Source organism: Eutrema salsugineum, unplaced genomic scaffold (genome assembly GCF_000478725.1).
Source record: "Eutrema salsugineum unplaced genomic scaffold, Eutsalg1_0 scaffold_19, whole genome shotgun sequence".
NCBI classification, from domain to species: Eukaryota; Viridiplantae; Streptophyta; class Magnoliopsida; order Brassicales; family Brassicaceae; genus Eutrema; species Eutrema salsugineum.
Window position 1 is genome coordinate 714,995 of NW_006256838.1, and position 22,308 is coordinate 737,302.

The 22,308-nt window shown below is 37.1% G+C and overlaps 5 protein-coding genes across 6 annotated transcripts; 1 reads left to right on the forward strand and 4 right to left on the reverse strand.

Annotated features, from left to right (window-relative positions):
• Window positions 1-339: 339 nt before the first annotated feature.
• LOC18019825 (probable polygalacturonase) lies at window positions 340-2,645 on the reverse strand. The gene is made up of 5 exons (XM_006402412.2): window positions 2,582-2,645; window positions 1,734-2,214; window positions 1,480-1,654; window positions 1,311-1,381; window positions 340-1,223 (listed from the first exon to the last, which is right to left on the reverse strand). Exons 2-5 carry the CDS (start codon window positions 2,197-2,199, stop codon window positions 508-510), a joined length of 1,428 nt encoding a protein of 475 aa, XP_006402475.1. The 5' UTR covers window positions 2,200-2,214; window positions 2,582-2,645; the 3' UTR covers window positions 340-507.
• A 1,600-nt stretch (window positions 2,646-4,245) lies between these two features.
• On the reverse strand, window positions 4,246-11,225 carry LOC18019710 (RAB6A-GEF complex partner protein 1). Its single transcript, XM_006402413.2, has 23 exons — window positions 10,871-11,225; window positions 10,668-10,775; window positions 10,163-10,311; window positions 9,968-10,049; window positions 9,437-9,849; window positions 8,669-9,095; window positions 8,354-8,577; window positions 7,952-8,147; window positions 7,719-7,861; window positions 7,471-7,645; window positions 7,259-7,312; window positions 6,883-7,062; window positions 6,639-6,751; window positions 6,340-6,522; window positions 6,102-6,159; window positions 5,843-5,902; window positions 5,702-5,743; window positions 5,484-5,611; window positions 5,250-5,385; window positions 5,088-5,165; window positions 4,805-4,921; window positions 4,664-4,726; window positions 4,246-4,565 (listed from the first exon to the last, which is right to left on the reverse strand). The coding sequence occupies exons 1-23, from the start codon at window positions 11,015-11,017 to the stop codon at window positions 4,464-4,466; spliced, it is 3,378 nt and encodes a 1,125-aa protein (XP_006402476.1). The 5' UTR covers window positions 11,018-11,225; the 3' UTR covers window positions 4,246-4,463.
• Window positions 11,226-11,866: 641 nt separating this feature from the next.
• LOC18019711 (photosystem I chlorophyll a/b-binding protein 2, chloroplastic) lies at window positions 11,867-13,504 on the reverse strand. Its single transcript, XM_024157019.1, has 4 exons — window positions 13,337-13,504; window positions 12,798-12,985; window positions 12,172-12,686; window positions 11,867-12,067 (listed from the first exon to the last, which is right to left on the reverse strand). Exons 1-4 carry the CDS (start codon window positions 13,384-13,386, stop codon window positions 12,050-12,052), a joined length of 771 nt encoding a protein of 256 aa, XP_024012787.1. The 5' UTR covers window positions 13,387-13,504; the 3' UTR covers window positions 11,867-12,049.
• A 3,558-nt stretch (window positions 13,505-17,062) lies between these two features.
• LOC18019712 (E3 ubiquitin-protein ligase RHA1B) lies at window positions 17,063-17,883 on the forward strand. The gene has a single exon (XM_024157020.1). The coding sequence runs from the start codon at window positions 17,188-17,190 to the stop codon at window positions 17,704-17,706; it is 519 nt and encodes a 172-aa protein (XP_024012788.1). The 5' UTR covers window positions 17,063-17,187; the 3' UTR covers window positions 17,707-17,883.
• A 2,289-nt stretch (window positions 17,884-20,172) lies between these two features.
• LOC18019713 (syntaxin-73) lies at window positions 20,173-21,886 on the reverse strand. Of its 2 annotated transcripts, XM_024157018.1 has the most exons (9): window positions 21,696-21,886; window positions 21,481-21,606; window positions 21,206-21,362; window positions 21,030-21,115; window positions 20,868-20,936; window positions 20,736-20,780; window positions 20,582-20,644; window positions 20,411-20,487; window positions 20,173-20,317 (listed from the first exon to the last, which is right to left on the reverse strand). In XM_024157018.1, the coding sequence occupies exons 1-9, from the start codon at window positions 21,849-21,851 to the stop codon at window positions 20,305-20,307; spliced, it is 792 nt and encodes a 263-aa protein (XP_024012786.1). In that variant the 5' UTR covers window positions 21,852-21,886; the 3' UTR covers window positions 20,173-20,304. The 2 variants fall into 2 exon arrangements, 1 of the variants encoding a protein (XP_024012786.1); XR_002899892.1 differs by having other exon boundaries at window positions 20,212-20,317; window positions 20,411-20,644.
• Between the last annotated feature and the right edge of the window lie 422 nt (window positions 21,887-22,308).

Consider the following 22,308-nt stretch of genomic DNA (forward strand, 5'->3'; position numbering starts at 1 on the left):
AGCCTTGCTTTGAACACAGTATGATTTTCTCGTAATGCGTATCATGTCTGAAAATTACAGGATAGTGAATATGATCATATATAGGCTAAAGATGAATATTACAGGATAGTGAATATGATCATAGTCTTGCAACATTTCTTCATGGTAGCTTAGAGGATGCAGTGCACGTGGCTTTGAAACCCAATAATCATGTCCTTCTTTCATCTTGTGCATTGCACCAATTTTTTTTCTGCTACCATAACCTTGTACACTAATTCAATCTCAGCATAAAAAACTCTTAACTCATAGTCCATGTCTACATTGCCAAATTCCACATCAATAGTAAACGGGGCAAACAACTTCAAATTTACATCGTTTGTGAACAAGTAACCATTGATAGTCTCAGTGAATCAGTTTGATTTGTTCTTCGTTTGCCATAGATACACACATTCATGGATTGGTTTCATCACAGCGAAGGTACCAAAATCATAAACAAACTCTGGTTAAAAAGGATTACGACTTTCTTATCTAGTTCATTTGGTAACTACAGCTTTTGAGCTCAACATTATCGATATCCAAAACATCAGTCGGAAAATCGCATCCGCCGTCGGTTTTCTTCTTCTTCTCCGATTGTTGTCCATCGAGCAAATCGCACGGCTTAGGATCAACGCCACTCGTAACTCCTTCCACATCGCTACACATCCAAATCGCCTTCTTATGCTTAGCCGCCATAGAAATCGTAGCATTCGAGATACAGATCCCAGTGAAAGGATCTCCAGAGATTCCTTCTAACCTCCCAGCCATCGAAACATTCTCCGCCACGATATCTCTGTAATTGATTCCGGTTATCTCCGGTAAAGCGTGAGGATCGTAATGACTATCAGCGTGAGCTTTGTAATTTCCGGTCATCCAGAAAACCCATTTCATCGTGTGCAGACTCATCCCTCTCACGTATATGTTCTTTACGAAAGCTCCTCTCCCCACGGCGGTTTTGATCCGCACGCCGGATTCCGTCTGATATGCGGTGATTTCCTCCGCCCTGACGTCTTCGATCCCGCCGGACATCTCGCTCCCGAGCGCGATCGCCGCGCTGTAAGGGGAGATACAAGTCAGTCGACGGATCAAGAGGTGCTTCGTCGGCATCCCGAAAGCGATCCCGTATTCGTCCCATCCGCTTTTCACGGCGATGCAATCGTCGCCGGAGATTATGTAACAGTCTTCGATCCTCGTGTTCGTGCACGAATCTGAGCATCGATACCACAGAAATGAAATTAGTGAGAACAAATCGAAGGAACAACAAGAAGCGATTCGATCGGCGACGACGAACAAACCTGGATTTATTCCATCGGTATTCGGAGATTTCACCGGAGCGATGATCGTCACACCTTTCACGATGATATTGCTGCCACGTAGGAGAATTAAGAACCGTTAGATTATAATTTAATCCATAGCTAATCGTACGACTGATATGAGTTTGAGACAGGGTATAGTGTTTAGTACCTACTGTAAACCGGGTGGATATTCCAGGATGGAGAATCAAGGAGCGTTAGATTAGAAATCTGAATAGTATCGGAGAACATTAACTCAATCAAGTAAGGTCGAGTGTATTTAAGCTTGCCACCGTGGAATTTCTGCCACCAAAACGATCCTTGACCGTCGATCGTACCATTGTTTCCTGTAAAACAACATCCAACGGCTCCAGTTTTTTCCCTCTCAAATTATGTACTACAATTTAAGAAAAAAGAAAACTTTACCGGTGATAACTACGTCGGAGAGATTAGTTCCGAAGAGGAGACTAGCGAATCTTCCGCCGGCGGCGTCACGTCCTCGGCCGTAAGAAGGCAAAGCCTTTAGAATTGGATATTCGTTGATATCTTGAGCAGCGAGAAGAATAGCGTCTTTGTGAAGAAACAGAGTGAAATGGCTTGTGAGGTTGAAACTACCGGTGAGCCATTTTCCGGCGGGGACAAAGAGCTGAGCTCCACCGTCGGATGCGTATTGGCTGAGATGATCTACGGCGCTCTGGAACGCCTTTGTGTTTAGTGTTTTGCCGTCTCCGACGCCACCGAACTCTGTTATGGAGGCACTGTGTGATCTGCAGGTGATTGCTGTGTACTCGAATGCTTCAAATGACTGTAATACCCTTTTTCCTTGAGCGTTATCTATAACGATGGAGAGGGTTATGATGGTAACAACAATGGAAGCGAGTATGTTCTTCATGGCTTTTTTTTGTATCTGAAAAGAAGAAAGAAAGAAAGAGAGTTAGAAATAAAATAGGAAAAAAATAATATTTTGTATCATAATAATTACTGAAGCTTGCGAAAGAGGGGAGTAAATTGAAAAAATAGGTTTTTCATTTTTGTATCATAAGAATATCGGTGCATGTGGGGGTAGTAATTATTGAAAATTTTAGGTTTTTTTCTGAGAGTGGGAGCTAAAGTAATGGGCTTTGTTAGTGGTGCTGAACAAATTATGGGTGAAATAAAATGGGGTTTATGTTCTTGAGACATAATGAACATTTAATTGAAACAAAGTGGTGGGTTTGTTCATACAGTTTGTGTGTGTATGTGTTTGAGAGAGAGAGAGAGGGAGAGAGAGTTACTTGTGACTTGTGAGCCTTTGGTGGATGTGGAGGGGCTAAATGGTTTTTGAGGATGTGAGTGGAGTGAATAAGTATTTATAAGCGGATAAATAATGGAGAAACAAGATGAAAGATTCAAACTTTTTTGTCATGAGTGTTTGTTGATCTTATAATTTCAGCAATGATTTTATCACTATATCAATTGAGTGGGAGATCAATTGGTATAAGAGTCGACAGAAAAGGCTGAAAATACTACCAAACGAAGGCATATCGTTGGTATGGTTGAAATAATACCAAAAATCTTCAGTGTTGCAACTGGCCAAAATTGTAAGCATAAGAAATGAATTCAAAGTAGTGACAATAACGAGGAGACTAGTTTAACTTGTCTAGATCTCTGGTCCGAAGAAGTAATGGTTATAGGTCTAGAATTTCTTAGTTTCAAAATAATAAATTCGCAATTGCGTTGATATGTTCTAACAATTTAACCGTCATCTGTAAACTTCAAATTGAAACTTTACGCAAATATATTATGTATAAAAAACCATTGTGTTCTATGTCATCACTCTAATAATTATATGATGAATACTACAAAATGGTAAAACGATCATTTGCCGCAATCACAATATTTATCTTTTTAAAATGTGTTGCACGTATCTTCCCACTATCCCATATGTCTAGAAGAAACATATTTGTTTCAAGTATGAAAAAATGTGAGGTGAACAATATCAATTCCTTTATTTCCTTTGTTTTTATACTCACGGGTTTTAATGTTTGAAGAGTTTTTTTTTGTTTTTTTTTTAAAACATTATAATAAAAATAAAAATAACATAAGAAAGGGTGATTGTCTCTTTGTGACTTGTGACTTGGGAGTGTAGAGTACAAACATCACTTTTGTCTCTTTCAGCTTAACTACTAGATTCTTTATACCATCTTTTAGTACACTCGCTCGTTACTATTAACGGAAATTCAACTAAAAAGTAAAAAGAAAATTTTATGATCTCAAGTGAAATCTATCCCACTTAGATTTTGCAAAGATTGGGGGCATACAAAAGCATCTCCATTACTATATATACATAGGATTGAGAATGTGTGAGGCCATGTTAAGTCAAAACAGAAGCATACAAACACAATATTAAATTGTGCTTGATAATAATGTTTTTTCTAATATGTGTTATTGATATTTTAAGATGGATTTTTGATTAGCAAAGTAAGTAGGTTCTCGTGAACTTTTGGGTGTGTCCCACTTACAACACCACTCATCCACTTCTGCCGACCCACTTCTCACGCCTCCATGCTTACTCACCGTCACGGGTGCTTATCTTCCTTTCCAGTTTTTAATTCTGTTTTCTTTTCGAACAAAACAACAAAATCGCTCATCTAATATTTTGTAATTATAGTGGCAAAACAAAATACATTTAGTACATTTTTAGCAAAAAAAAACAAAATACATTTAGTACTATTCATATATTTTTATTCAAACTTTATTGATTTGAATAAAAAGAAGTTGTTTTAATAGATAAGAAAAAGTTTGTGTGAATAGATAAGAAAAAAAAGACGGACTTTATGTTGGGCCCTATAAACTTGCTCTTCTATCACGGCCCAACCGTTTTCAAATGGAATTCTCATTTCACAAAATGTAGAGTTTTGATTTCCGATTTATAGGATGCAACAATGGGATAATTAACTAGATCAAAACGTGGTGATCAAAAACTAACTTAAAACATGAATTCTGGCTTTTCGTGTTTTCACTCGTCACCAAAAGAAGTAAAAGTCCATGCGAGGAGATGTACTTCTTATTTCTTCTGGGATCATGTTTTATATCTACACGAACGTGACAAATCTTGAAGAGAGGCCGAAAATGTTTATAAGTGAAAAAAAAAAGCTCCAAAAAGGAAAACAATTATCAAGAGGTGGAACCTCTACTTCTTTCTTCTCGTGCGGTCGCTGAGAGCTTCTCCTCTAAGATCTGGAGTAAGTCATGGTACTGAGCGAAACCCAAGTGAGACTGAAACAATGAACCAAGTTTTTAGGAGGAGACTGTCACGTGGTGAATTGGGGTTTGGTTGTTATGGAAACAAGAGATTGCTTTGTTTTGTTTTTTACCTGTAATGTCATGCTATATGCTTTCCACAACCGTAGATCATACCGGAAAATATCATAAAGAACCTGCGTCGTGACAGGTGAAGAGAGTCATGTTAATGGTGGAATTTAGCAGTCTTTAATTTGAGGGAAAATGATTTTTACCTCGGACCGTTGTAAAAGAGTGGCAAGAACAACTATCCATTCTTTGAACTTGACTGAACACATCTGAGCCAATAGAAACTCTGCATCCAATCGGTTCTGTAGCTCACTCATTTGCAGCTGAGGGATTCAATAGTAAACTTCGAGGTAAGATAACAATCACTTGAAAAGGACAAAAGAGGGTTTTATGATGCGATATTAGGGATCATTGTTTCAAGAGAAATAGAGTGAGAAAAACGAGTTTTGAACATGAAAGAAACCACAAACGGAGTTGGTCGAATCCTACCTTTTGCCCAATTAGTTCAAGTCCTGCTGCGAAATTCTCCAGTTGGGCACAGCCGTATCTTTCTCTCTGAAGAAAATCCTGGAATTTTTGGGATTGTTACTGAATATATACCTTATTGCGCTCCAACCATATAAAGGTGAAAGATACTTATTGCCTACGTACCACAATATCAAACTGGGTGCCTTTGACGAATGCAACAAGCTTCGAAAGTTCTTTACCCGACATCAAGTAACTGGCATGACTTTCAAGTATGCTCTTGACAGAAGCAACATGAGGACTTTGCTCTTTAAACGAGGATCTGCTTCAGAGACGCGTTATTCAATACAAAATTGATCAGAAGGCAATTGTATCACACTCTAGAAAACCAAAAACCTGAGGCAGAGTTATAGTTTTAACCTCTTATCAAGTGATGACTTCTTGTGGCTAGAACCGAATATAAGAAACCCAAGAAGCTTAGGCGATAATGTATCTGATTCTGTTGGCGCCTGCTCAATTTCTCTTCCAGATCGTAGCAAGAACCTCACCTAACAACATAATCGGGACAAGCATCATTACTCAGGATTCACGCTTTAAATTGTTTATTTCAAACAAACAACAAGACATCGAATACATACTAGCTCTCCAGCAAGATCATAGAGGGACTCATCAAGTGTCGCCTGCAAATGTACAAATGTACTTGTCTTAATAACACAAGGAACAAAATCGACTAGAAAAGAGTCCAAAGGCATAAATTCTAACAGCACAAACGAAGTTACCTGCAGTAGTCGTAATGCGCAATACTGACTGACAGCAGGACCTTCTAGTTTGGCAATCACCTGCGCAATTTCTATACTTAGTTTACGATTCGAAACATAGCTTAACAGATTTCTATAGTGATCTATAACAGGAACTCCATGCGCTCAGATGAAAACTGGCACTGCTATTGGCCTAGTAACAAATAGAAGACTGGGTTTTGTTGATACACCAGTACTTAATTAAAAATAATCTCAAGGGTTAAGGACTTCCGAGTCTTACAAGTATATAGCAAGCTGCAGTTCGATACCATCTTCGCTGGAAGCAGTCCTCAAATAATCTAGAACCCAAAAGAAAATATTAAGATTGCTAGTATAGAATACAGTTTAGTCAACAAAATAAATTGACAAGATCAGAGAAGTTTGCCATCTTATCTATTGCTAACTGTTGTCTGGACAGTAAATAAACCTAGTTTTATAAGTGTTTACGAGAAACAAAAGAGAAAACCAAAGAAACATACGTTGTTGATATCCCAGCAGCAGAAAATAAATCAGCCCAATGACGGGCATCGGTTTTTCTGGCAACATTCACAACCACATCATAGTACTCCGGGAAATTTTTTATCAAATCACAGGCTTTCCTCAATAGGGATAACTTCTTAAGATGTTCAGATCCTGAAATCTGCTTCCTGTTTGCAGTTGGCCTGAAATTCGTAATATTCAACAATGGAGAAAAAAATTAAACTAAGTGAACAGAGACAAGAAGGTTGACTAAGAATACAAAGACCAGAGATATTTTATAGAGATTGGCATTGGATACCTAGAAATCTCTGCATCAAAAACAGTAAAAAGAAGCCACTCCAGGCAATGGGAGAAGTGAGGTTTCTCTGCAGATAATTGTGCTAAGAGTAATGCCTCTTCATTTTTATCTCTCTGTGAACAATATGAGAAAAGAGAAAAAGATTCTGAGAATATTCAAAATCTCAACAAGGAGAAAGTGAATAAAGGCAGAGTGATAGGAAAGTGGCAGAGAGAAGAGACCATTTTAACTAAATAAAAAATACCTGAAGGAGGTGGCGGAGCAGGCAATGAAGTATAGTCTGAGCCTGGGGTGTAGGCTCAAAACACGGAAACTCTGCACTTGCGGAAAACGACATTCTCTGCGAAACTCCAACAACGACACCCACGTTTGGTAGAAGTCCCAGGGGGTAAACCTCGCGATCAAATTCCAACTCTGGATCCAGCTAAAGGATGGAACATAAAAAACCGCATTTGAGTTGATAGATCAGTGAAAAAAAGTAAGAATTTTGGGGATGTGTTTGAGTGTCAATGTCGCAGACATTGATTGCTGTGATAAAATAAAAATCAGAGCAGAAATAGAAGCTGCTAGCATGTATGGTATTGATGACAGTGAAAAATGGACAGTAGTAGCATGCATACCTGCAAGAAATCCTCTTGCATAAAAGGATCTTCCCCTAGAGAAGGATACCAAACCTGCAAAAGAGAATGTCAGCGTGAAAAAATATCAGGAATGTATAAAAGACAGGGATCAAACAGAGCGTTACTGTCAGACACATCTGAGGCAATCCTCGAAAGGGTAAAAAAAAGGAGAAAATTTGGCATTAAAAGCAGCTATGAATCAGAAGAATCACCTGCATTCCTCGATGCCCGTAATCTAGCCAAGATACTTCCTCGACAAGATTTGTCTTCTCCTCTGATTGACCACATGTCACCCAAAACAGTTCAACTGCGTCTGTAAGTTCCCTCTCTCGTCCATCAACCAAATCAAGAAGTGAAAGCTCCCCATTTCCCCTCAGTAAAAGACATCTATGGGAGACCATAAAGGCAATTAGAAAAAGAGCATAAACTGAAACGGATGATCTACTCTATTTAAGATTACCTTGAGGGTTCCCTGTCTGACAAATCAGAAGACAAATGATCATTATCCAGGTCAGATTCTCTCGGGTTCTGGTCAGGAACAAATCTCATTGCTGCTGGATGGCTCTTTGCAGTCATGATGGACAATTCTCGTACTGTGGAAAGCTGTTTGTCATTTTATCACTTTAAGGTGCATGAAAAGCAAGTCAAGCGCTCGCATTTAGAAGTTAAAAATCGAAATGAAAAACTAACTACCTGTAGGTCTGCTTTGCTTGAAGGTGTCAATTCACCATATATTTTAACATGGTATACGTGGATGATAAACGGAAGATAAGATACAAGTATATAATCCTGGTAAACATCCATCACCATTGGTTTTCCAAGTAGTACTTTACGACAAAGTAAAGAGCTCTGATCAAGGTGATATCTTGGGTAGAAGAGCAGTTCATACCTGCAATAATTAACGACAACTTACGTGAAATGGAACCACACCCAAAGACAAAATGTCCAAAAACACTAAACACAACAATGTTAAGGATAAAAGTCTGGAAGAGTGGCGAACACATTTCTAGCAAATAGCACTTTCTCTCCATAAACATTAAACACATATAGCCAGAGTAGTATAATCAGTAACTGATGATTTAGATTGGGCCTTACGTCTCTGACGTTTCGATGTAGTTACAGATTACGACAATCTTCCCCAACCATAACAAACCCTTGCAATGAATCTGTTGTTCTTGACTGACATCTCCAAATACTCTCCATTTCTTAAATCTAATGTCATACAAAATCAGACCATGTAAACCAGCAACCGCTAAGTATTTCCCATCCTCGCTAGCTGCCACATGCTGGACAGGCCAATTCTGAGTAATATATGAAACCTGGACCAAGAAAACAACATATAACAATTCTTCTTCAGGAAGTGATCCAGCGAAGGAGAAAAGGGGAATAACGGATATGTTGATACTCAACTGGAAGTTTTAGATGTAAAAGCTTAAGCTCGTCAGTGTCCTCCGCCTGAACCATGAGCAATCTATCCTCACCATACATCACCTGACGAACATAAGTTTTTCCTGAAACTCCTCTGTTTAAGCAACACTTTCCAAACGAAAATGCAAGAATTCTATCACAAGATGCCTCCTCTGTAGCAAATAGTCTATACCCATATTCATCCCACTGGATGGCTGAAGTACCATTCATCAGTGGTTCATATTTACAATCTTGGTTAATTTTGGGGGAAGATACAGAACTAAGTCCAAGTTGACGGACTGTTGACATCAATCGACATCCAGAAACAGACCAAACTGCAAGTCCTCTCAACTTCCACCCAACTGCAAAAGCAGAATTATCAGGCGTCCATGCAATGTTATTTACAGGCCCAGTGTAATCCGCTGAATACCTGCGCGTTCCAAATCAGTATTACCAACCATTTACCCAAAATATACAGGGCAGGAAAGAAACACAAGAAATTTAAATGACAATCTTGAAGAGATTAGCCTAGTTGTAATGGAACGAAACATTTAGCACTTCCGGAACCTTGCATAAGAACAAGAATTTCCGAGAGCGTTTAAACTTCCGGTTAAAAGTAAAATATCCTAGTCTTTACACAACGCCGGAATAAAAGCTATCTAGATGAAAAGGAATACTACACCTACCAAAACTAATATTAAAAAAAAAGATATCCTTCAAAACAAAATGGAAAATACCCGAGATGCTATCTCATAGTAAAAACTTACTTACCCCCAATCATGCAAAGAAACTGTACGTAAGAGAGAGGTCGATTGTGACAGATCATATAATTCCACCATTCCTTTTCTTGTGCCCACAGCCAGAATTTGTTGCTCTGAAGCCACTGACGCACAAACAGCATCACCACCTAACTTATTCTCAGCTTTAATGCTCTCAGTGTACTTTAAACCTTTCTTATTCACAGAGCATACCACTAGCTGCCCATCAGAATATAACACAAACAATAGCTTCGAACGAGTGCAGAGTTCCAGCTGAACAATAGCCGATTTTTTTGAGAAATTATCATCAGATGCAAGTGTTGCTGAAGCTACTCCAGAACCTATACCATTACCGAGAGTGTACGGCAAGAGTCTATCATCGTTGCTATCAGAAGGATGGGAGCCAATACTGAAAGCTCCACCAAACTACAAAGACAAAAAAATAAAAAAATCAGGAGTCCCCACACGAAAAGAATTTAAAAAGTCCAGAAACGATGCAATGACTAACACCGAAAAAAATGCAGATGAAGCAGGGCAACATTACCTCTCCTTTCCAGGAAATACTATATAAACAACCATCAGAGAGTCCCAGAAGCATAGTTTTGCTGTCCCTCACAAAATTGCTCCTGCACAGAGTAAAAGAATTCGCCTTTTAGATATCTAATCCCAAAACGTTACTGTGCGGACTCATAGGGTAAATGTTGGGCTCGGCAGAGACACGTACAGAAAAAGCACTTACACAGACAAGTCATCCCCAGCAAACGGGATCTGCTCACTTAGCAAAAGAGATATGGTTGCAAAACACAACTCCGAGGGCTGTCTCTCTCCAGTTTTTATTCGTTTATCCATAAACTTTACTTTATATATATGAAGGAAGAATGATGATGTCTGCAAATTAAATCGAAAACCAGAATAAAAAAACTGGTGAAAAGACTTAGAAAGATAAACAGACAGCTTAGCTTCTTCACTGCCATACATGAACAAATGAAAATGTGATAACAAAGTGCCGACTTTTCACGCCTCTTGATCAAAGGAACTACAAAAAAATACTATTGAAACGAGAGAGACTTAAGAATGTCTTAATATTATCAAGCATTTAATATTAAAATAGGGTTTTTCCTCATCCTTAAACATAAGAATTATCTGTATCGCAAATCAATAGAATGTGGGCTGGAGACGGATTGACAAAACTAACCGAGTAGCAGATGTTAGCTAAGGAAAGAGTGAACACCAAAACAACTTACAAGAACAGCGATCAATTTGGAGTCTGGACTCCACACAGCTTGCAAATTTTCCCCTTCTTCTCGCACCGACTTCTCATCTCTCATGTACTTTCCCAGTCTCACTCGTTGCTAATTCGGGAATAATCAAACAAAAGCTATTAGTTAACGAACTCTAGACCCTAATTACGAAACCACACTGACGAAATGCAGAGATGATTAAGCACCTGGGAAGAACCCCAAAGCTCCAAGTGAGACGGAGAAACAACCAGAAGTAGCCGGCCGGCGAGCTTAAGGTACACAACTCGCTGCGAAGATGGACACGATCCAGCTTCTAGCGGGATCACCTGTGGCCATCCATAAGCCATATACATCTTGTCTTCTCTTTTACCACAATGAAACTTTAATCCTTGGCAGTATCTCTCTCTCTCTCTACAAAGGATCTGATTCCGAGGAGAAGAAATTAGAGGTTCCGTTCATACACAGAGATCATAGAAACATTGATTGAAAAATGAGAATCGCACGACGAGATGAAGAAGAAGATGGATCTCACAGATCCATTAACGGAGCATGAAAATTGAAGCGCTAACAAAAAAAAAAAAAAAAAAAGGAGAGAGAGAGAGTTAGACCGACCGGTTTATATGGATCGCATTTTAATTTCACTGATCTTTTCGGTTAAAGTTCTGCACATGCAAACCGGACTTGGACGGATGATCATGAATGAAACTGCAAAGATTTTAAAGAACTTAAAACGCAATGGGCCTTTTAATCTTATTATTAATCATACTACTATCGCGAGGCACTACCATCATTTTGCTTTCTTCCTTGTGTTTTTAGATTCATCTGACAAATTACTTTGTGTTTAGATGGTGGGTTTAATTCCCTTTTATGGGCAGACTGACCATTTTAATGAGTTTTACTGTTTATTTCGTTTTGATATTTTATAAGTAATAACTTGATGACTACACGATTACTCAGCTACTGGAACTTTATATTTCAAAGATATATGTATGATCAATTAAAAATTAATACATAACACCAATTGGTGGTACTTAAAACAGTTTCTTAATTGTACACATTCTTCATTATGAATTTGAATATATCTCCATAGTTTTTCTTTTGTAATTGGCAGTTGTTAGAAATGAGTTTCATTCTCACGAGATAAATAAAATTACCAACAAAGGATTGGAGAGATTGGCTCTCATAGGCCTAGGATGGCGACATTAATGTAGAAGCAAGCTATGAGCATTTAGTCAGGAAAAGAGCAGCGTTACGGCGAACCCTAATTTGCATTCGACCACAATTTATATAAATACATAATACTGTTTTAAGTTCAAAAACGATATTTGTACAAACATGATCACACAAACGCATTCTTCCTCCCAAATCCTCTCTTTTTTGCTGTCTCACTTGGGTGTGAAAGCCTGTCATATACACACACAAGTTAAAGTTAGTCAATGAGTACTCAAACCATAAAAAAAGAAAAAAAAAACAAAGCAAAAATTGATTTGGGATTAAAAAAACATACAGCGAAGATAGTGGCGTGACCAGGATCAGCAAGATGTGCAAAAAGATTATCGATAGGACCAGTGCCAGTGTAGATGTGTTGGAACCATGCACCCATCACTGCCAACATAGCCAACCTTCCGTTCTTGATCTCTTTGGTCCTCAGCTCCTTGATCTTAGCCGGGCTACCGGATCCCCAACCCAACGGGTCGAACCATAACCCACCCGGGTATCCCACGTCTGTACCCGTCAGCTTGTTGTTTGGGAATATGGGGTCAGTGTTGACGCTACCGGGCTTTATGATATCGGCCCATCTACGTCCCTCGGCCCATCCGATTAAGATGAGCTCTACGACGAATAGTGTGGTTTTGTCCGTGAAATACTCTTGCTCTCCCGCCGTGTACCACGACGGAGTGTTTAAGATTCCGATCTTTGTTAGGAACTCCGGGATGAAAATCCCGGCGGCGCCGAGCATTGCCCACCTGCAATGGACTAGCTCTGCTTGTGCGTTCCATTTTAGACTATCCGGGTCGGAGGCTGTGACATGTGTCCGATTTGTTAGGAAATTATGAAAATCATTTATTATTATTTCTAATAAAATACAGGTTAAAATCATACGTGAGGGAACAAAAAAAAAAAAAAACTCACAAAGACCAAGAGGATCAAATCCGAAGTCACCAGGGAGGCTACCGTCGAGCCACTCCGGAGGAGTGCTTCCCGGGAACCAAATTGGTCTCTCGGGATCAGCTGCGACGGCGCGCACCAACGCAGCCGATCTGGAAACAGCCGGAACACTCGCCTTATTCTTCAGCCTCAGTTTCTTCCCACCCAAGAAACTGCACATATATATATCATACAATATAATAATCTAAATATTTTGCCACTACTCAACAAGACCAACAAAAAAAAAACAATAGTAGAAAGGTTGTTCCAAATGGATCACTATTCTTTTTTTTTTTACATTTCTTGACACTACAAGACCCGGTCACTGGATGTCTGGATCACACAACAAGATATAAATACAAACTACTACTAGACTACATGACCGGTGGTCGATAGATGTCAAAAAAAAAGAGGAGACTATATACATGCATGACCGGTCAATTTGATCACTATCCTAGCCTTTGTAATTGCTAAACTAATTACATGATGTTAATTGATATGAAGACAGGAAATGATGAGCTTACCTTGGAGAAGAAATGGCGGCGATGGCAGAAGAAGCACATAGAGAAGCCATTACTCTCGACGTTGTTGATCTTCAAGGCTCAAAGTGTTAGGAGAAGAAGAAACCAATAGGAATGATGTATAAACTATAAAGCTCTATGACGACAAAACTAGATTCTGCTTATCTGATTATCTCTGTGGATAACGCACTGAGCTTCCCCATTGGTCAACTCGTTGACACCTGGCATCTTTGTCCCACCATATCTTAGATTCTCTTTTTTAACTAGTAGCTACAATTCACCGAGTTTTTTAAGAAAAAATCTTAGCTTTTATTTCAAATTACTGGGCCGAAAAATAATACAAAGGCCCATATGAATTTGGGATTTCCATCTTTTAAAAGAACCGCTGTGGGCCGTCAAAGATTTTACAATTTCAGAGACCTGATTTATTACCTTCTACAAATTAAATGCTTTTTTTTTTCTTTTTTAATCCAATTGGAAATAAAAACATGGTGTGGTACCAAGGTCCAAGGACACAAATCACATGAAGTGGTACCATGTGACGTTTACGAAAAAAGACAAGACGACATCTAAGACTACACTCACGAGCAAAATTATTAGATTTCTATGAACATCGTTCTGTAATCGATCGACGAAATCTTACTATAGCGAATCAGACATTTATTTCTTTTCTTCAAACTACCCCTACTTTATAGGAAACAAAACTGTGAATCATGTGATTAGCAAACGCCAATGTTGCCGATGCCAACTTTGACCTGTTTCTTTTTATCATTCACCTATAAGATTCACACTACCTAATAACTTTTATTTCCAAATTCCAACGTTACACATGCAATGCAACACCATTGTAAATCCTGATAAATATCTTTCAAGGCATATTCCGTTTAGTAAAAAAAAATTGCTAGCTGAGAAGAAACTGAATACATGAACTACTATAATTAATTAAGATTTGATCATACTTTTTCTTCTGATAAATACAATGTGTAATAAAAACAATGTATTGGCGTGACTTTCATCATATAAAGGCTATGTAGTGATTAAACCACATATAGCACCAAAACATCATTTAAAATCTAAGATCAATATTGGATGATGAAATTGAGATTATCGTGTAAGTTAGTGTAGGAAGAAAAAAAACAAAGTAAGAGTCAATCAAGTATTATTCGTAGCATGCATGATGGGACCAGAGAAAGAGATGGTGCGAGTAACCAAAATTAAACAGTGACATGACAAAGAGAAGTGTGGAAGATGAGTTGAAAGGCATAGGAGCAATAGGGCCATGTGACTGTCTCGGCCTCATTATAACACTTCCAAATCAACACTCCAATGTCCATACCTCCTTCGTTTCCCTTATCGTTTTAGAGCCTTTTTTTCTCTTCTTTTGGACCGATGGTAATTGACAAATTGCATGTTTTTTTGTCGTATGATTATACATTAATAAATACATGTATGTTCGGTGACTAATGAGCGTAATGAATTTGAACGAAGATAAGTTATGGGTTTTGACTATTGATATACTGTACTGTATATATAGTATATAGTGTGTGATACCTCTCTCTCTCTCTCTCTCATGTAAAACAAATTTGAAAAATTGAAATATATATATATATATATATATATATTATATAAGTTAATAAGGGAAAATCATATATATACCATACGCCTTTGTTAGAACGATTTTAAATATTCCTAGTAACAACACCAATGATAGCTCAAACGCTGATACTTTGAGTTTGTTATGTTGTATGTGTTTTGGTGGCAGTTTTTAGTAGGCTACAGTATAAAGAATAATTATTTACGTTTTCCAAACTGTATGTACATACATATCATGGCTTCATAGATTGTTGGTTACGGCGGGAAGAGTGTGAACATTATCTACACCCATAACTTCATGAATTTATCAAAGGCATCAATGTCATTATTATCTATGTTTTTCTTTCTTCCGTGTCATATATCGAGTCTCCTAAAAACAAATAATTTAAGATAGTAATATAATTGTATGTTAACCTGCACTACTATAGATTCGTACATATCTTATGAAGAAAATATCATAGACTATGATTAGACTGCGATCACTTGATTTTTAAATACGATTTGAGATATGAAAACATATATGTTCATTGCAAAAACGACGTTTGGCCGATCATAGTAGAGCCATGAACCATTGCCGGTTGGTGGAAGGATCATTGCCACCGACGACTTGTCTCCTAAATCTCTCCGGCCCACCACTCAGTTTAACAATTGAATTTTTTTTCCATCTTTATTTAATCATATATATCTCGTTTTCGAAGTTGGGCATTGAGGAGGGGTATAGATAAGATTGATTCTTCTTCTTTATATTAATCATCTCTATTCCCTCTCTTTAAAGCTTTCATGACCCACATCGCCTTGGCCTTTTCTCGTTTCTCTTTACTTTCTTCATTTTAACTTTTGCTTTTGTCATGTTTTACTCGACCTAATGCCTTTTTTCTCTCTTACAACCAAATAGATTTCATTTAAACTTTTCACCGATCTCAAAACATATTATCATGATTTTTTCAAAATTATATATGTATATATATACACTTTGATATGGTTTTTTTGGGGTTTAAATATAGGTACATTTTGAAAAATTTGTTCGTTATTTGTATTCAAATAACACACAACTATACAAAAATGCAACAAGCCTATTGTATGAGGACCTAACAAATAGAAAAGTAATGAATTTACAGAAATAGTAAGTTTCTATCCAATTTGTTGATATATTTCACACTCCAACATAGAATCACACAAAAAGCCTAAAATTTTTAAATAAAAAAGAAACCTACTAGCTAACTAGCTTATCAGATGTAGTTAAGAATTAATTTGTTTTTTATCCATATATCCTATCCTTTGTTGTCAAGAAAAATAAAAGTGAAAGGCACAAGAAGAAGAAGAAGAGCGGAAATTTTCAGTAAATGCTAATAGAGACTATGCATCAGACCTCTTTTGACGTATGATACACGTAATGAAACCCAACCATTCATTTTTTCGTTGCTAGAAATGTTATTTAGCTATCGATATTGATAAAATTGCAATCCTTTGTTTTGAAAGATAACGATTAGAGTTCTATTTTTCTGTTCTGATAAAAGAATTTCCTTATAGCGTGATTCGAGAACGTAACCGATCTTCGATCGTTCTACTGCCTAGTGTACTTTTTACGTGTTAAATAATATACAACGAATGCTTTTTTTTTTGTGATATACAACGAATGCTAAACCAAAAAAAAAAAAACTAATAGTGTACAACGAATCCCAAAAATGAAAATGCTTTGATTTCTAATATATATATATATTTTTTAAATGCTTTGATTAATATAAGAAAAGAATAATAGGACGAAGGAATTCCACATCCACATCAACAACGTAACATCTCCTATCAACCACACGTAACCACGTGTGCCGATCGTCGTGCAACTTGCAGATGTTTAATATTCCAAAACAAGGTAATACAGTAGACACGCACGCAGCGGAATAAAAACGTTCAATAATGTTGGTGACGGAGCCACATCTCACAGACCAATCTTAGTTCCCTTTGTTGCTTTTCGCATTTCTACTCTTTTTTTCCTTCATTGAGAAATTCACGTAACAAACGTCACAGTCGGTTAACTCTATCAAAATCAACATTACATGGCGCGACGGCGTCGTTTACATGAATCTTGTACCCTCTTTTCTTCATCTTCTTCCTCACCTGCTCTATAAATGAAACTCTCTGTAAATTAAAAAAAATCAACTTTTCTTTTATTGATCACAGAACCAAAGAAAGAAAGAAAAAAAAGTAGAAAAGGAGAAAATCAGAACTCACTCACTCTCTCTTTCTCTTAAAGTTATAGCTCCATGGGCTTCCCCGTAGGTTACACAGAGGTTTTTCTCCCGAAGCTCTTCGTACAAGCGCTTTCGATTCTCGGTTTCATGAGAACCATCGTCTTCTCTCTCTTCCGCTTCTTGGGTCTCTCCGAATTCCTCGAAATGGATCAAAACTGGCCCGATTACACATCTTACCCGACCCGAATACCCGAAATCCGCTCACCTTTCTCCGCTCTACTCATCCGCGAGATCTTACCGGTTATCAAATTCGAAGAGCTAACTAACTCCGAAGAAGAACTGCCGGAAAACTGCGCCGTTTGTCTCTACGAATTCGAAGGAGAGCAAGAGATCCGGTGGCTGAGAAATTGCAGACATATATTCCACCGGAGCTGTCTCGACCGTTGGATGGATCATGATCAGAAGACGTGTCCTCTTTGTAGAACACCGTTCGTTCCAGATGAGATGCAAGAAGAGTTTAATCAACGGCTCTGGGCTGCTTCCGGTGTTCATGATTTTCACGGTGAGTACAGTCCCGTGACGGAATTATAGACAACGTTTCTTTTGTGCCCTCCTTTTGTCTCCTTTTTTTTCACTTTTTCACCCCTGTACTTTTAATTTTGCTTTTTTTACCCTTGCTAACATTAGATTTGCCACGCTTTTATGTGTGTGTATGTTGTATATACATATGAATGAGATGAGCAATAAACATAACCAAAAATAAAAAAAGTACTCCAAAAACAAAAAAAGTTTATTTTGTTTACTCTCTTAAAGAATTTGTCTCAATGCCTTGAAGGTAACAGAAAAAGCTTGGGTAGAGCTTTTCACTTCCACAAAAGAATACAAACTGAACTGCAGATTTGAATCCATCTCCTCGGTATTTTTAATACAATCAAGTGATTTATTTGCAGATTGAAAGTGATGACCTTAAATTTCCATATATAGTAACTTATGCTGTTTTAATTAATTCTGAGAGCTATCAATACATTTAATAACCTTTTTTAACCGAGAGTAGTTAAGATCGTGTCAGTACTTGTCTCTGACTAGTGACCAGTGACCACATCTGTATTTTATTTTTCTCTGTAATTTTGGTAATATATACTATTTAAATTCAGTCTCACCTTTATCTTTAGATTTAACCAAAAGGATCTAAATTCAGTGGATCATGGTAATGCGTAAAGGCAGAATCTGGTAACATGCTTAGTCTGCAGATCTATCAGTCAATTTCAAACGTAATAATTAATTGAAGATGTTTTATTTTAATAAAAAATATAGCAGAAGTCCACAAATCTTGAAATCTGAGTATATCTGATTTATTTATTAGTTATGATTCTAATTACGGCATCTGTGGTTAAACCGATTCGTACTGAATCCAAATCGTCTTGAAAACCCTTTCAAAGACTGAGCCTAAGGAAATAAATGCCTATATTTGTCTGCTGTATAGGCAAGTGGAATAAATTGAGTATATAAGAGTTTTAAAGTTAAAATATTGTTTGCTTAAAATTAAATATACACATATGCAGAGACTGCACATACGAATCTACAAACCGTCTCTAATAGAACCGAATGATACGTCGACAAAGAGAAAAGACAAGAAAGAAAAAACAACCAAATTATACTTACCTTCAACACATTTTTAATATAGAAATAAACACTGAAAAAAATCTAAAATGAAAACTGGATCCTACTACTCCTAATGTTCTGGAATCCTTTTTCTCTTCTTTTCTGAACAGATTCTGGAATCCTTCTTATAATTGAGAATCAGTGTTAAGTTTATAGCATATATATATTCTAGTGCACATGTGACTGAAATTCGGTAGAAAGAAGAGATGCTCTCAATTGAATGTAGATAATGATAATTGAAGTGGGTAGGTTAATAATGGGTCAAGTGGCATTTACTATTTGGGTAATGATTGAAAAGATGACTATCACAAATCACCATCATCTTATATCATCCCTGCTCTAGATTTTTATGTACTAGAGAATCTAATTTTCTAATAGACCTACCAATCAGGAAAAGCAAAGAAAATTGAGTTAGCTTAGATGGTCGTAGACTCGTAGCCCACATCGCACGCACACACACTAAAAATATGTTGAATGTATATGTTTTATAAATATAATTATAATATGTTGACAATATGCGCTAGCTACTAGACTCTAGTATAAACATTTTGCACAAGAAACCTCCGAAAACCTTGACTGCACAGTTCGAACCCGGAGCTTAGTGGTTGGATTCAGTATACCTCGAAGTCATATTAAATGCAATATTGCTAGCACCTGGATCGCATCACCAACTGGACTTTGGCTAAATAGAAATGGATTTTGCTGGGATAATGAATAATGATGGGATATTGTTTTGCAATTTATGACAAGTAGGAGCTCATCACTTGGATTTTGTAATGTCTTCTCTCATTCAATTTGAATACACAACAGGTCCATACACTCAAAGCTTATCTATGAATACATTAATTAAAGACATCAATAGACTTGCGTTGGAGTTTTAGATTGGTGTCTCTTCAAGTAGTTCGTTCGAGTTCTAAACAATCTCCTGATCGGCTTGCTAAAACAGGCTTTGTCGGCTCTCTTTTTTAACTGTTTTAGACACATAGTTCTAGATTGCTTAGATCCATTCTGGACCAGGGCAAAGGCAGTTAACAAGCTATGGGGGCATGTGTCCCCCAGTTTTAATTTTTTTTTTTAAATAGTTTAGGTAATTATTTTAAATAATTTGAATTTAGTGATAAAAAATAAAAAAATTACTCCAAACTAATATTTGTTTTTCTTATTTATAAAATTATGCTCGTAACTAATTTTTTGTCTAGATCCGCCACTGTTCTGTATCATCATGTACATATTAGTGTTTATATTAGTGTTTGATGATATAGATATGCTTTTGATAAGAAAACAATAGTCTAATTAAGTGTTACGAATGTTAAATAAAAATGGAAAAACTGAATAAAACAGAATATCGAAATAACTGTAAGTGAACTTAATAACTGAAACCTCATCTTTAGTTAGTCTACTATTTATCTTTTAAAGTAGAGATCAAAATACATGGCTGTATAGTAGACAGATGAAAAGTGAAACTTCCCTCTTTTGACTCTAACATAAACAAGCTTCTATGCGTATGTATATACAGCGGCTTAGCATTTACTTCACCGAGCTGCAAAATCCCCAAGTAAAGAAAAGGAAGATGAAGAAAGATTTCAAGAGTACAACTCTATAGTTTCAAGAGTAAGCAGAAAAAGGAGGTTACTTGTAAATGAAGGTGGCGATTCCCAAGAGTATGCATAAGAGGATGATGTCTAGGCAGAAGTTACGGCTTGATCTCATCTGGATTAATTAAAGATAAACCAATGGGCTTGTTTATATCGAATGAGACTGGTCTCGATCTCGAGTTCAGAGGAATTAATGTGTGAGTTATCACCTTTGTTACAGTATCCTTGAGCCTCACATTAGTGCTTTTCAAGTCAGTAGCTGCCTTGTCAATCTGAATGATATATACCAAATCATGAAAGGTTAAACATGATCTCTTTAAAGAAAAAGGAAAAAAAATCAAGGAAGGACAAGTGTTAATAAACCTTTGTATCTATTTCATCCATGAGTGGCTCTTGTCTATCAAGTTCCTGTAATGTATGTAGCAGTAAGAAAAACACTACAACATGATCAATAAAGGGAACCAGATAACTTATCAGTATCTGTATAATGTGGACCTCGTTTATGTCCTGAGCCATGTTCTTGAGTGTGTCCAGTCCTTCAGCTATGAAATCCAATCCTTGATCCTGCTTCCACAGTAATTAGGTTCTTGCTTTTAGAAGTCGATCATTAGACCAAACGGTATAATATGCATAACACACACACACACACACACTTGCCTGTTTTATTCTTCTCATCTCAAATTCTTGTTTAAACTGATCAGACTCTTCAGTTTGCCGGAAATATTCACTGTCGATTCTGTGACCTGATACAATCGATCAAGTCTTTATTCATCAACATAGGGATCTTATAATGCAGAGTTAGCTATAACACAGAAGAAGACCATATATAATACCAGAGACATTGTTATCGAATCTGATGTTGGAGTATGAAGTTGAAGCTGCACAAGCACTTAAAGGAGCAGAGGCTTCTGGTATGGCATCAATCTTATCTCTCAAAGACAAAACCAAATCATTTCTATCATCAAGCTCTTCCTTTGAGATCCCTTTCACCTGAAATTAGTCATTTTTTTTATCATCACATGTATAAAACCTCTCACCAATACACAATACTCAAATCATCGTTAGTATCGAATCTCTTCTAATACGTTTTTCAAGATAAAAGGAGGACCTTTTGAAGAGAAAGCCTTTGAAGCTTTGGAATCCCTTGGAGCAATCTAGCTTTCGTTCTACGAATCTCCGCGTTCATCGCCACAGCTTTTGCCCTGTTCGCTTCAGACGACAAATCCTCCGTTTTCTAAAACGTTCCTCGGAAATCTTACGGTTACTCACAAAAAACAAAAAACAGAGACGGAACTAAATATGGAAACTTTAACCTAAACGAACCTGAAGAACGGTTTCGAGAGCAGATTCGACGGCGGAGTAGAGACGAGTGAAAGCATCGTCGCCGGAGACATTAGCTTCTCTCTGTTTATCGATATCATACTTGTCGTACTTCTTACAGATGAAATCAACCCTAGTGATCAAATCATTTACGCCCATCTTCTTTCCCTCGTCGCTAAGGGTTTTTTTTTACGCGCCGGAGAGTTTTCCGAGGGGTTTTTTAAAGGTTTCTTTCTGAAAGTTCATGTTTTGAATATGACCAGAGTAGTTACACAATGGACAAGGGGCTTCTACATATCAGAAGCACACAAGATCGATGATTCCTGGCCGTTGGATCAGTTGTCACGACTGCGTATTATGATTCGCTTTTTATAAATTTTGGATTATTTTCTTTATCAAGTCAAAATGTTTGTTTCTGTTGTACTCAATCAAAAAATAATTATTTGGTTTCGGCTGTTTTCTTTTGTGGTTTAATTTTTTCATACATAAAAAAAAAATCAACTAATCAAATTAAAATTTAAAACTTAATTTGGTTTCGCTTCCATTTTTCATTTGGTTTGTCTAATGCAAGATTGAACAATGATTTTCTTCCAAAAATCTCACTCGGCTGGATTTT

Excerpts from the sequence above, each read along its gene's own strand:
- LOC18019825 (XM_006402412.2), bottom strand. The coding sequence starts at position 2,199 with ATGAAGAACATACTCGCTTCCATTGTTGTTACCATCATAACCCTCTCC. Across the intron at positions 1,655-1,733 it reads CTCCGACGTAGTTATCACCG|GAAACAATGGTACGATCGAC; the intron begins GTAAAGTTTTCT and ends GTTGTTTTACAG. Across the intron at positions 1,224-1,310 it reads TACCGATGGAATAAATCCAG|ATTCGTGCACGAACACGAGG; the intron begins GTTTGTTCGTCG and ends ATCGATGCTCAG.
- LOC18019710 (XM_006402413.2), bottom strand. The coding sequence starts at position 11,017 with ATGTATATGGCTTATGGATGGCCACAGGTGATCCCGCTAGAAGCTGGA. Across the intron at positions 9,096-9,436 it reads GTTTCTTTGCATGATTGGGG|GTATTCAGCGGATTACACTG; the intron begins GTAAGTAAGTTT and ends TGGAACGCGCAG. Across the intron at positions 7,862-7,951 it reads CAAGCAAAGCAGACCTACAG|CTTTCCACAGTACGAGAATT; the intron begins GTAGTTAGTTTT and ends AATGACAAACAG.
- LOC18019711 (XM_024157019.1), bottom strand. The coding sequence starts at position 13,386 with ATGGCTTCTCTATGTGCTTCTTCTGCCATCGCCGCCATTTCTTCTCCA. Across the intron at positions 12,986-13,336 it reads GCCGCCATTTCTTCTCCAAG|TTTCTTGGGTGGGAAGAAAC; the intron begins GTAAGCTCATCA and ends ATATATGTGCAG. Across the intron at positions 12,687-12,797 it reads ATTTGATCCTCTTGGTCTTT|CCTCCGACCCGGATAGTCTA; the intron begins GTGAGTTTTTTT and ends CACATGTCACAG.
- LOC18019712 (XM_024157020.1), top strand. The coding sequence starts at position 17,188 with ATGGGCTTCCCCGTAGGTTACACAGAGGTTTTTCTCCCGAAGCTCTTC.
- LOC18019713 (XM_024157018.1), bottom strand. The coding sequence starts at position 21,851 with ATGGGCGTAAATGATTTGATCACTAGGGTTGATTTCATCTGTAAGAAG. Across the intron at positions 21,363-21,480 it reads AAAGGCTTTCTCTTCAAAAG|GTGAAAGGGATCTCAAAGGA; the intron begins GTCCTCCTTTTA and ends GACTAATTTCAG. Across the intron at positions 20,488-20,581 it reads TCAAGGATACTGTAACAAAG|ATGAGATCAAGCCGTAACTT; the intron begins GTGATAACTCAC and ends TAATTAATCCAG.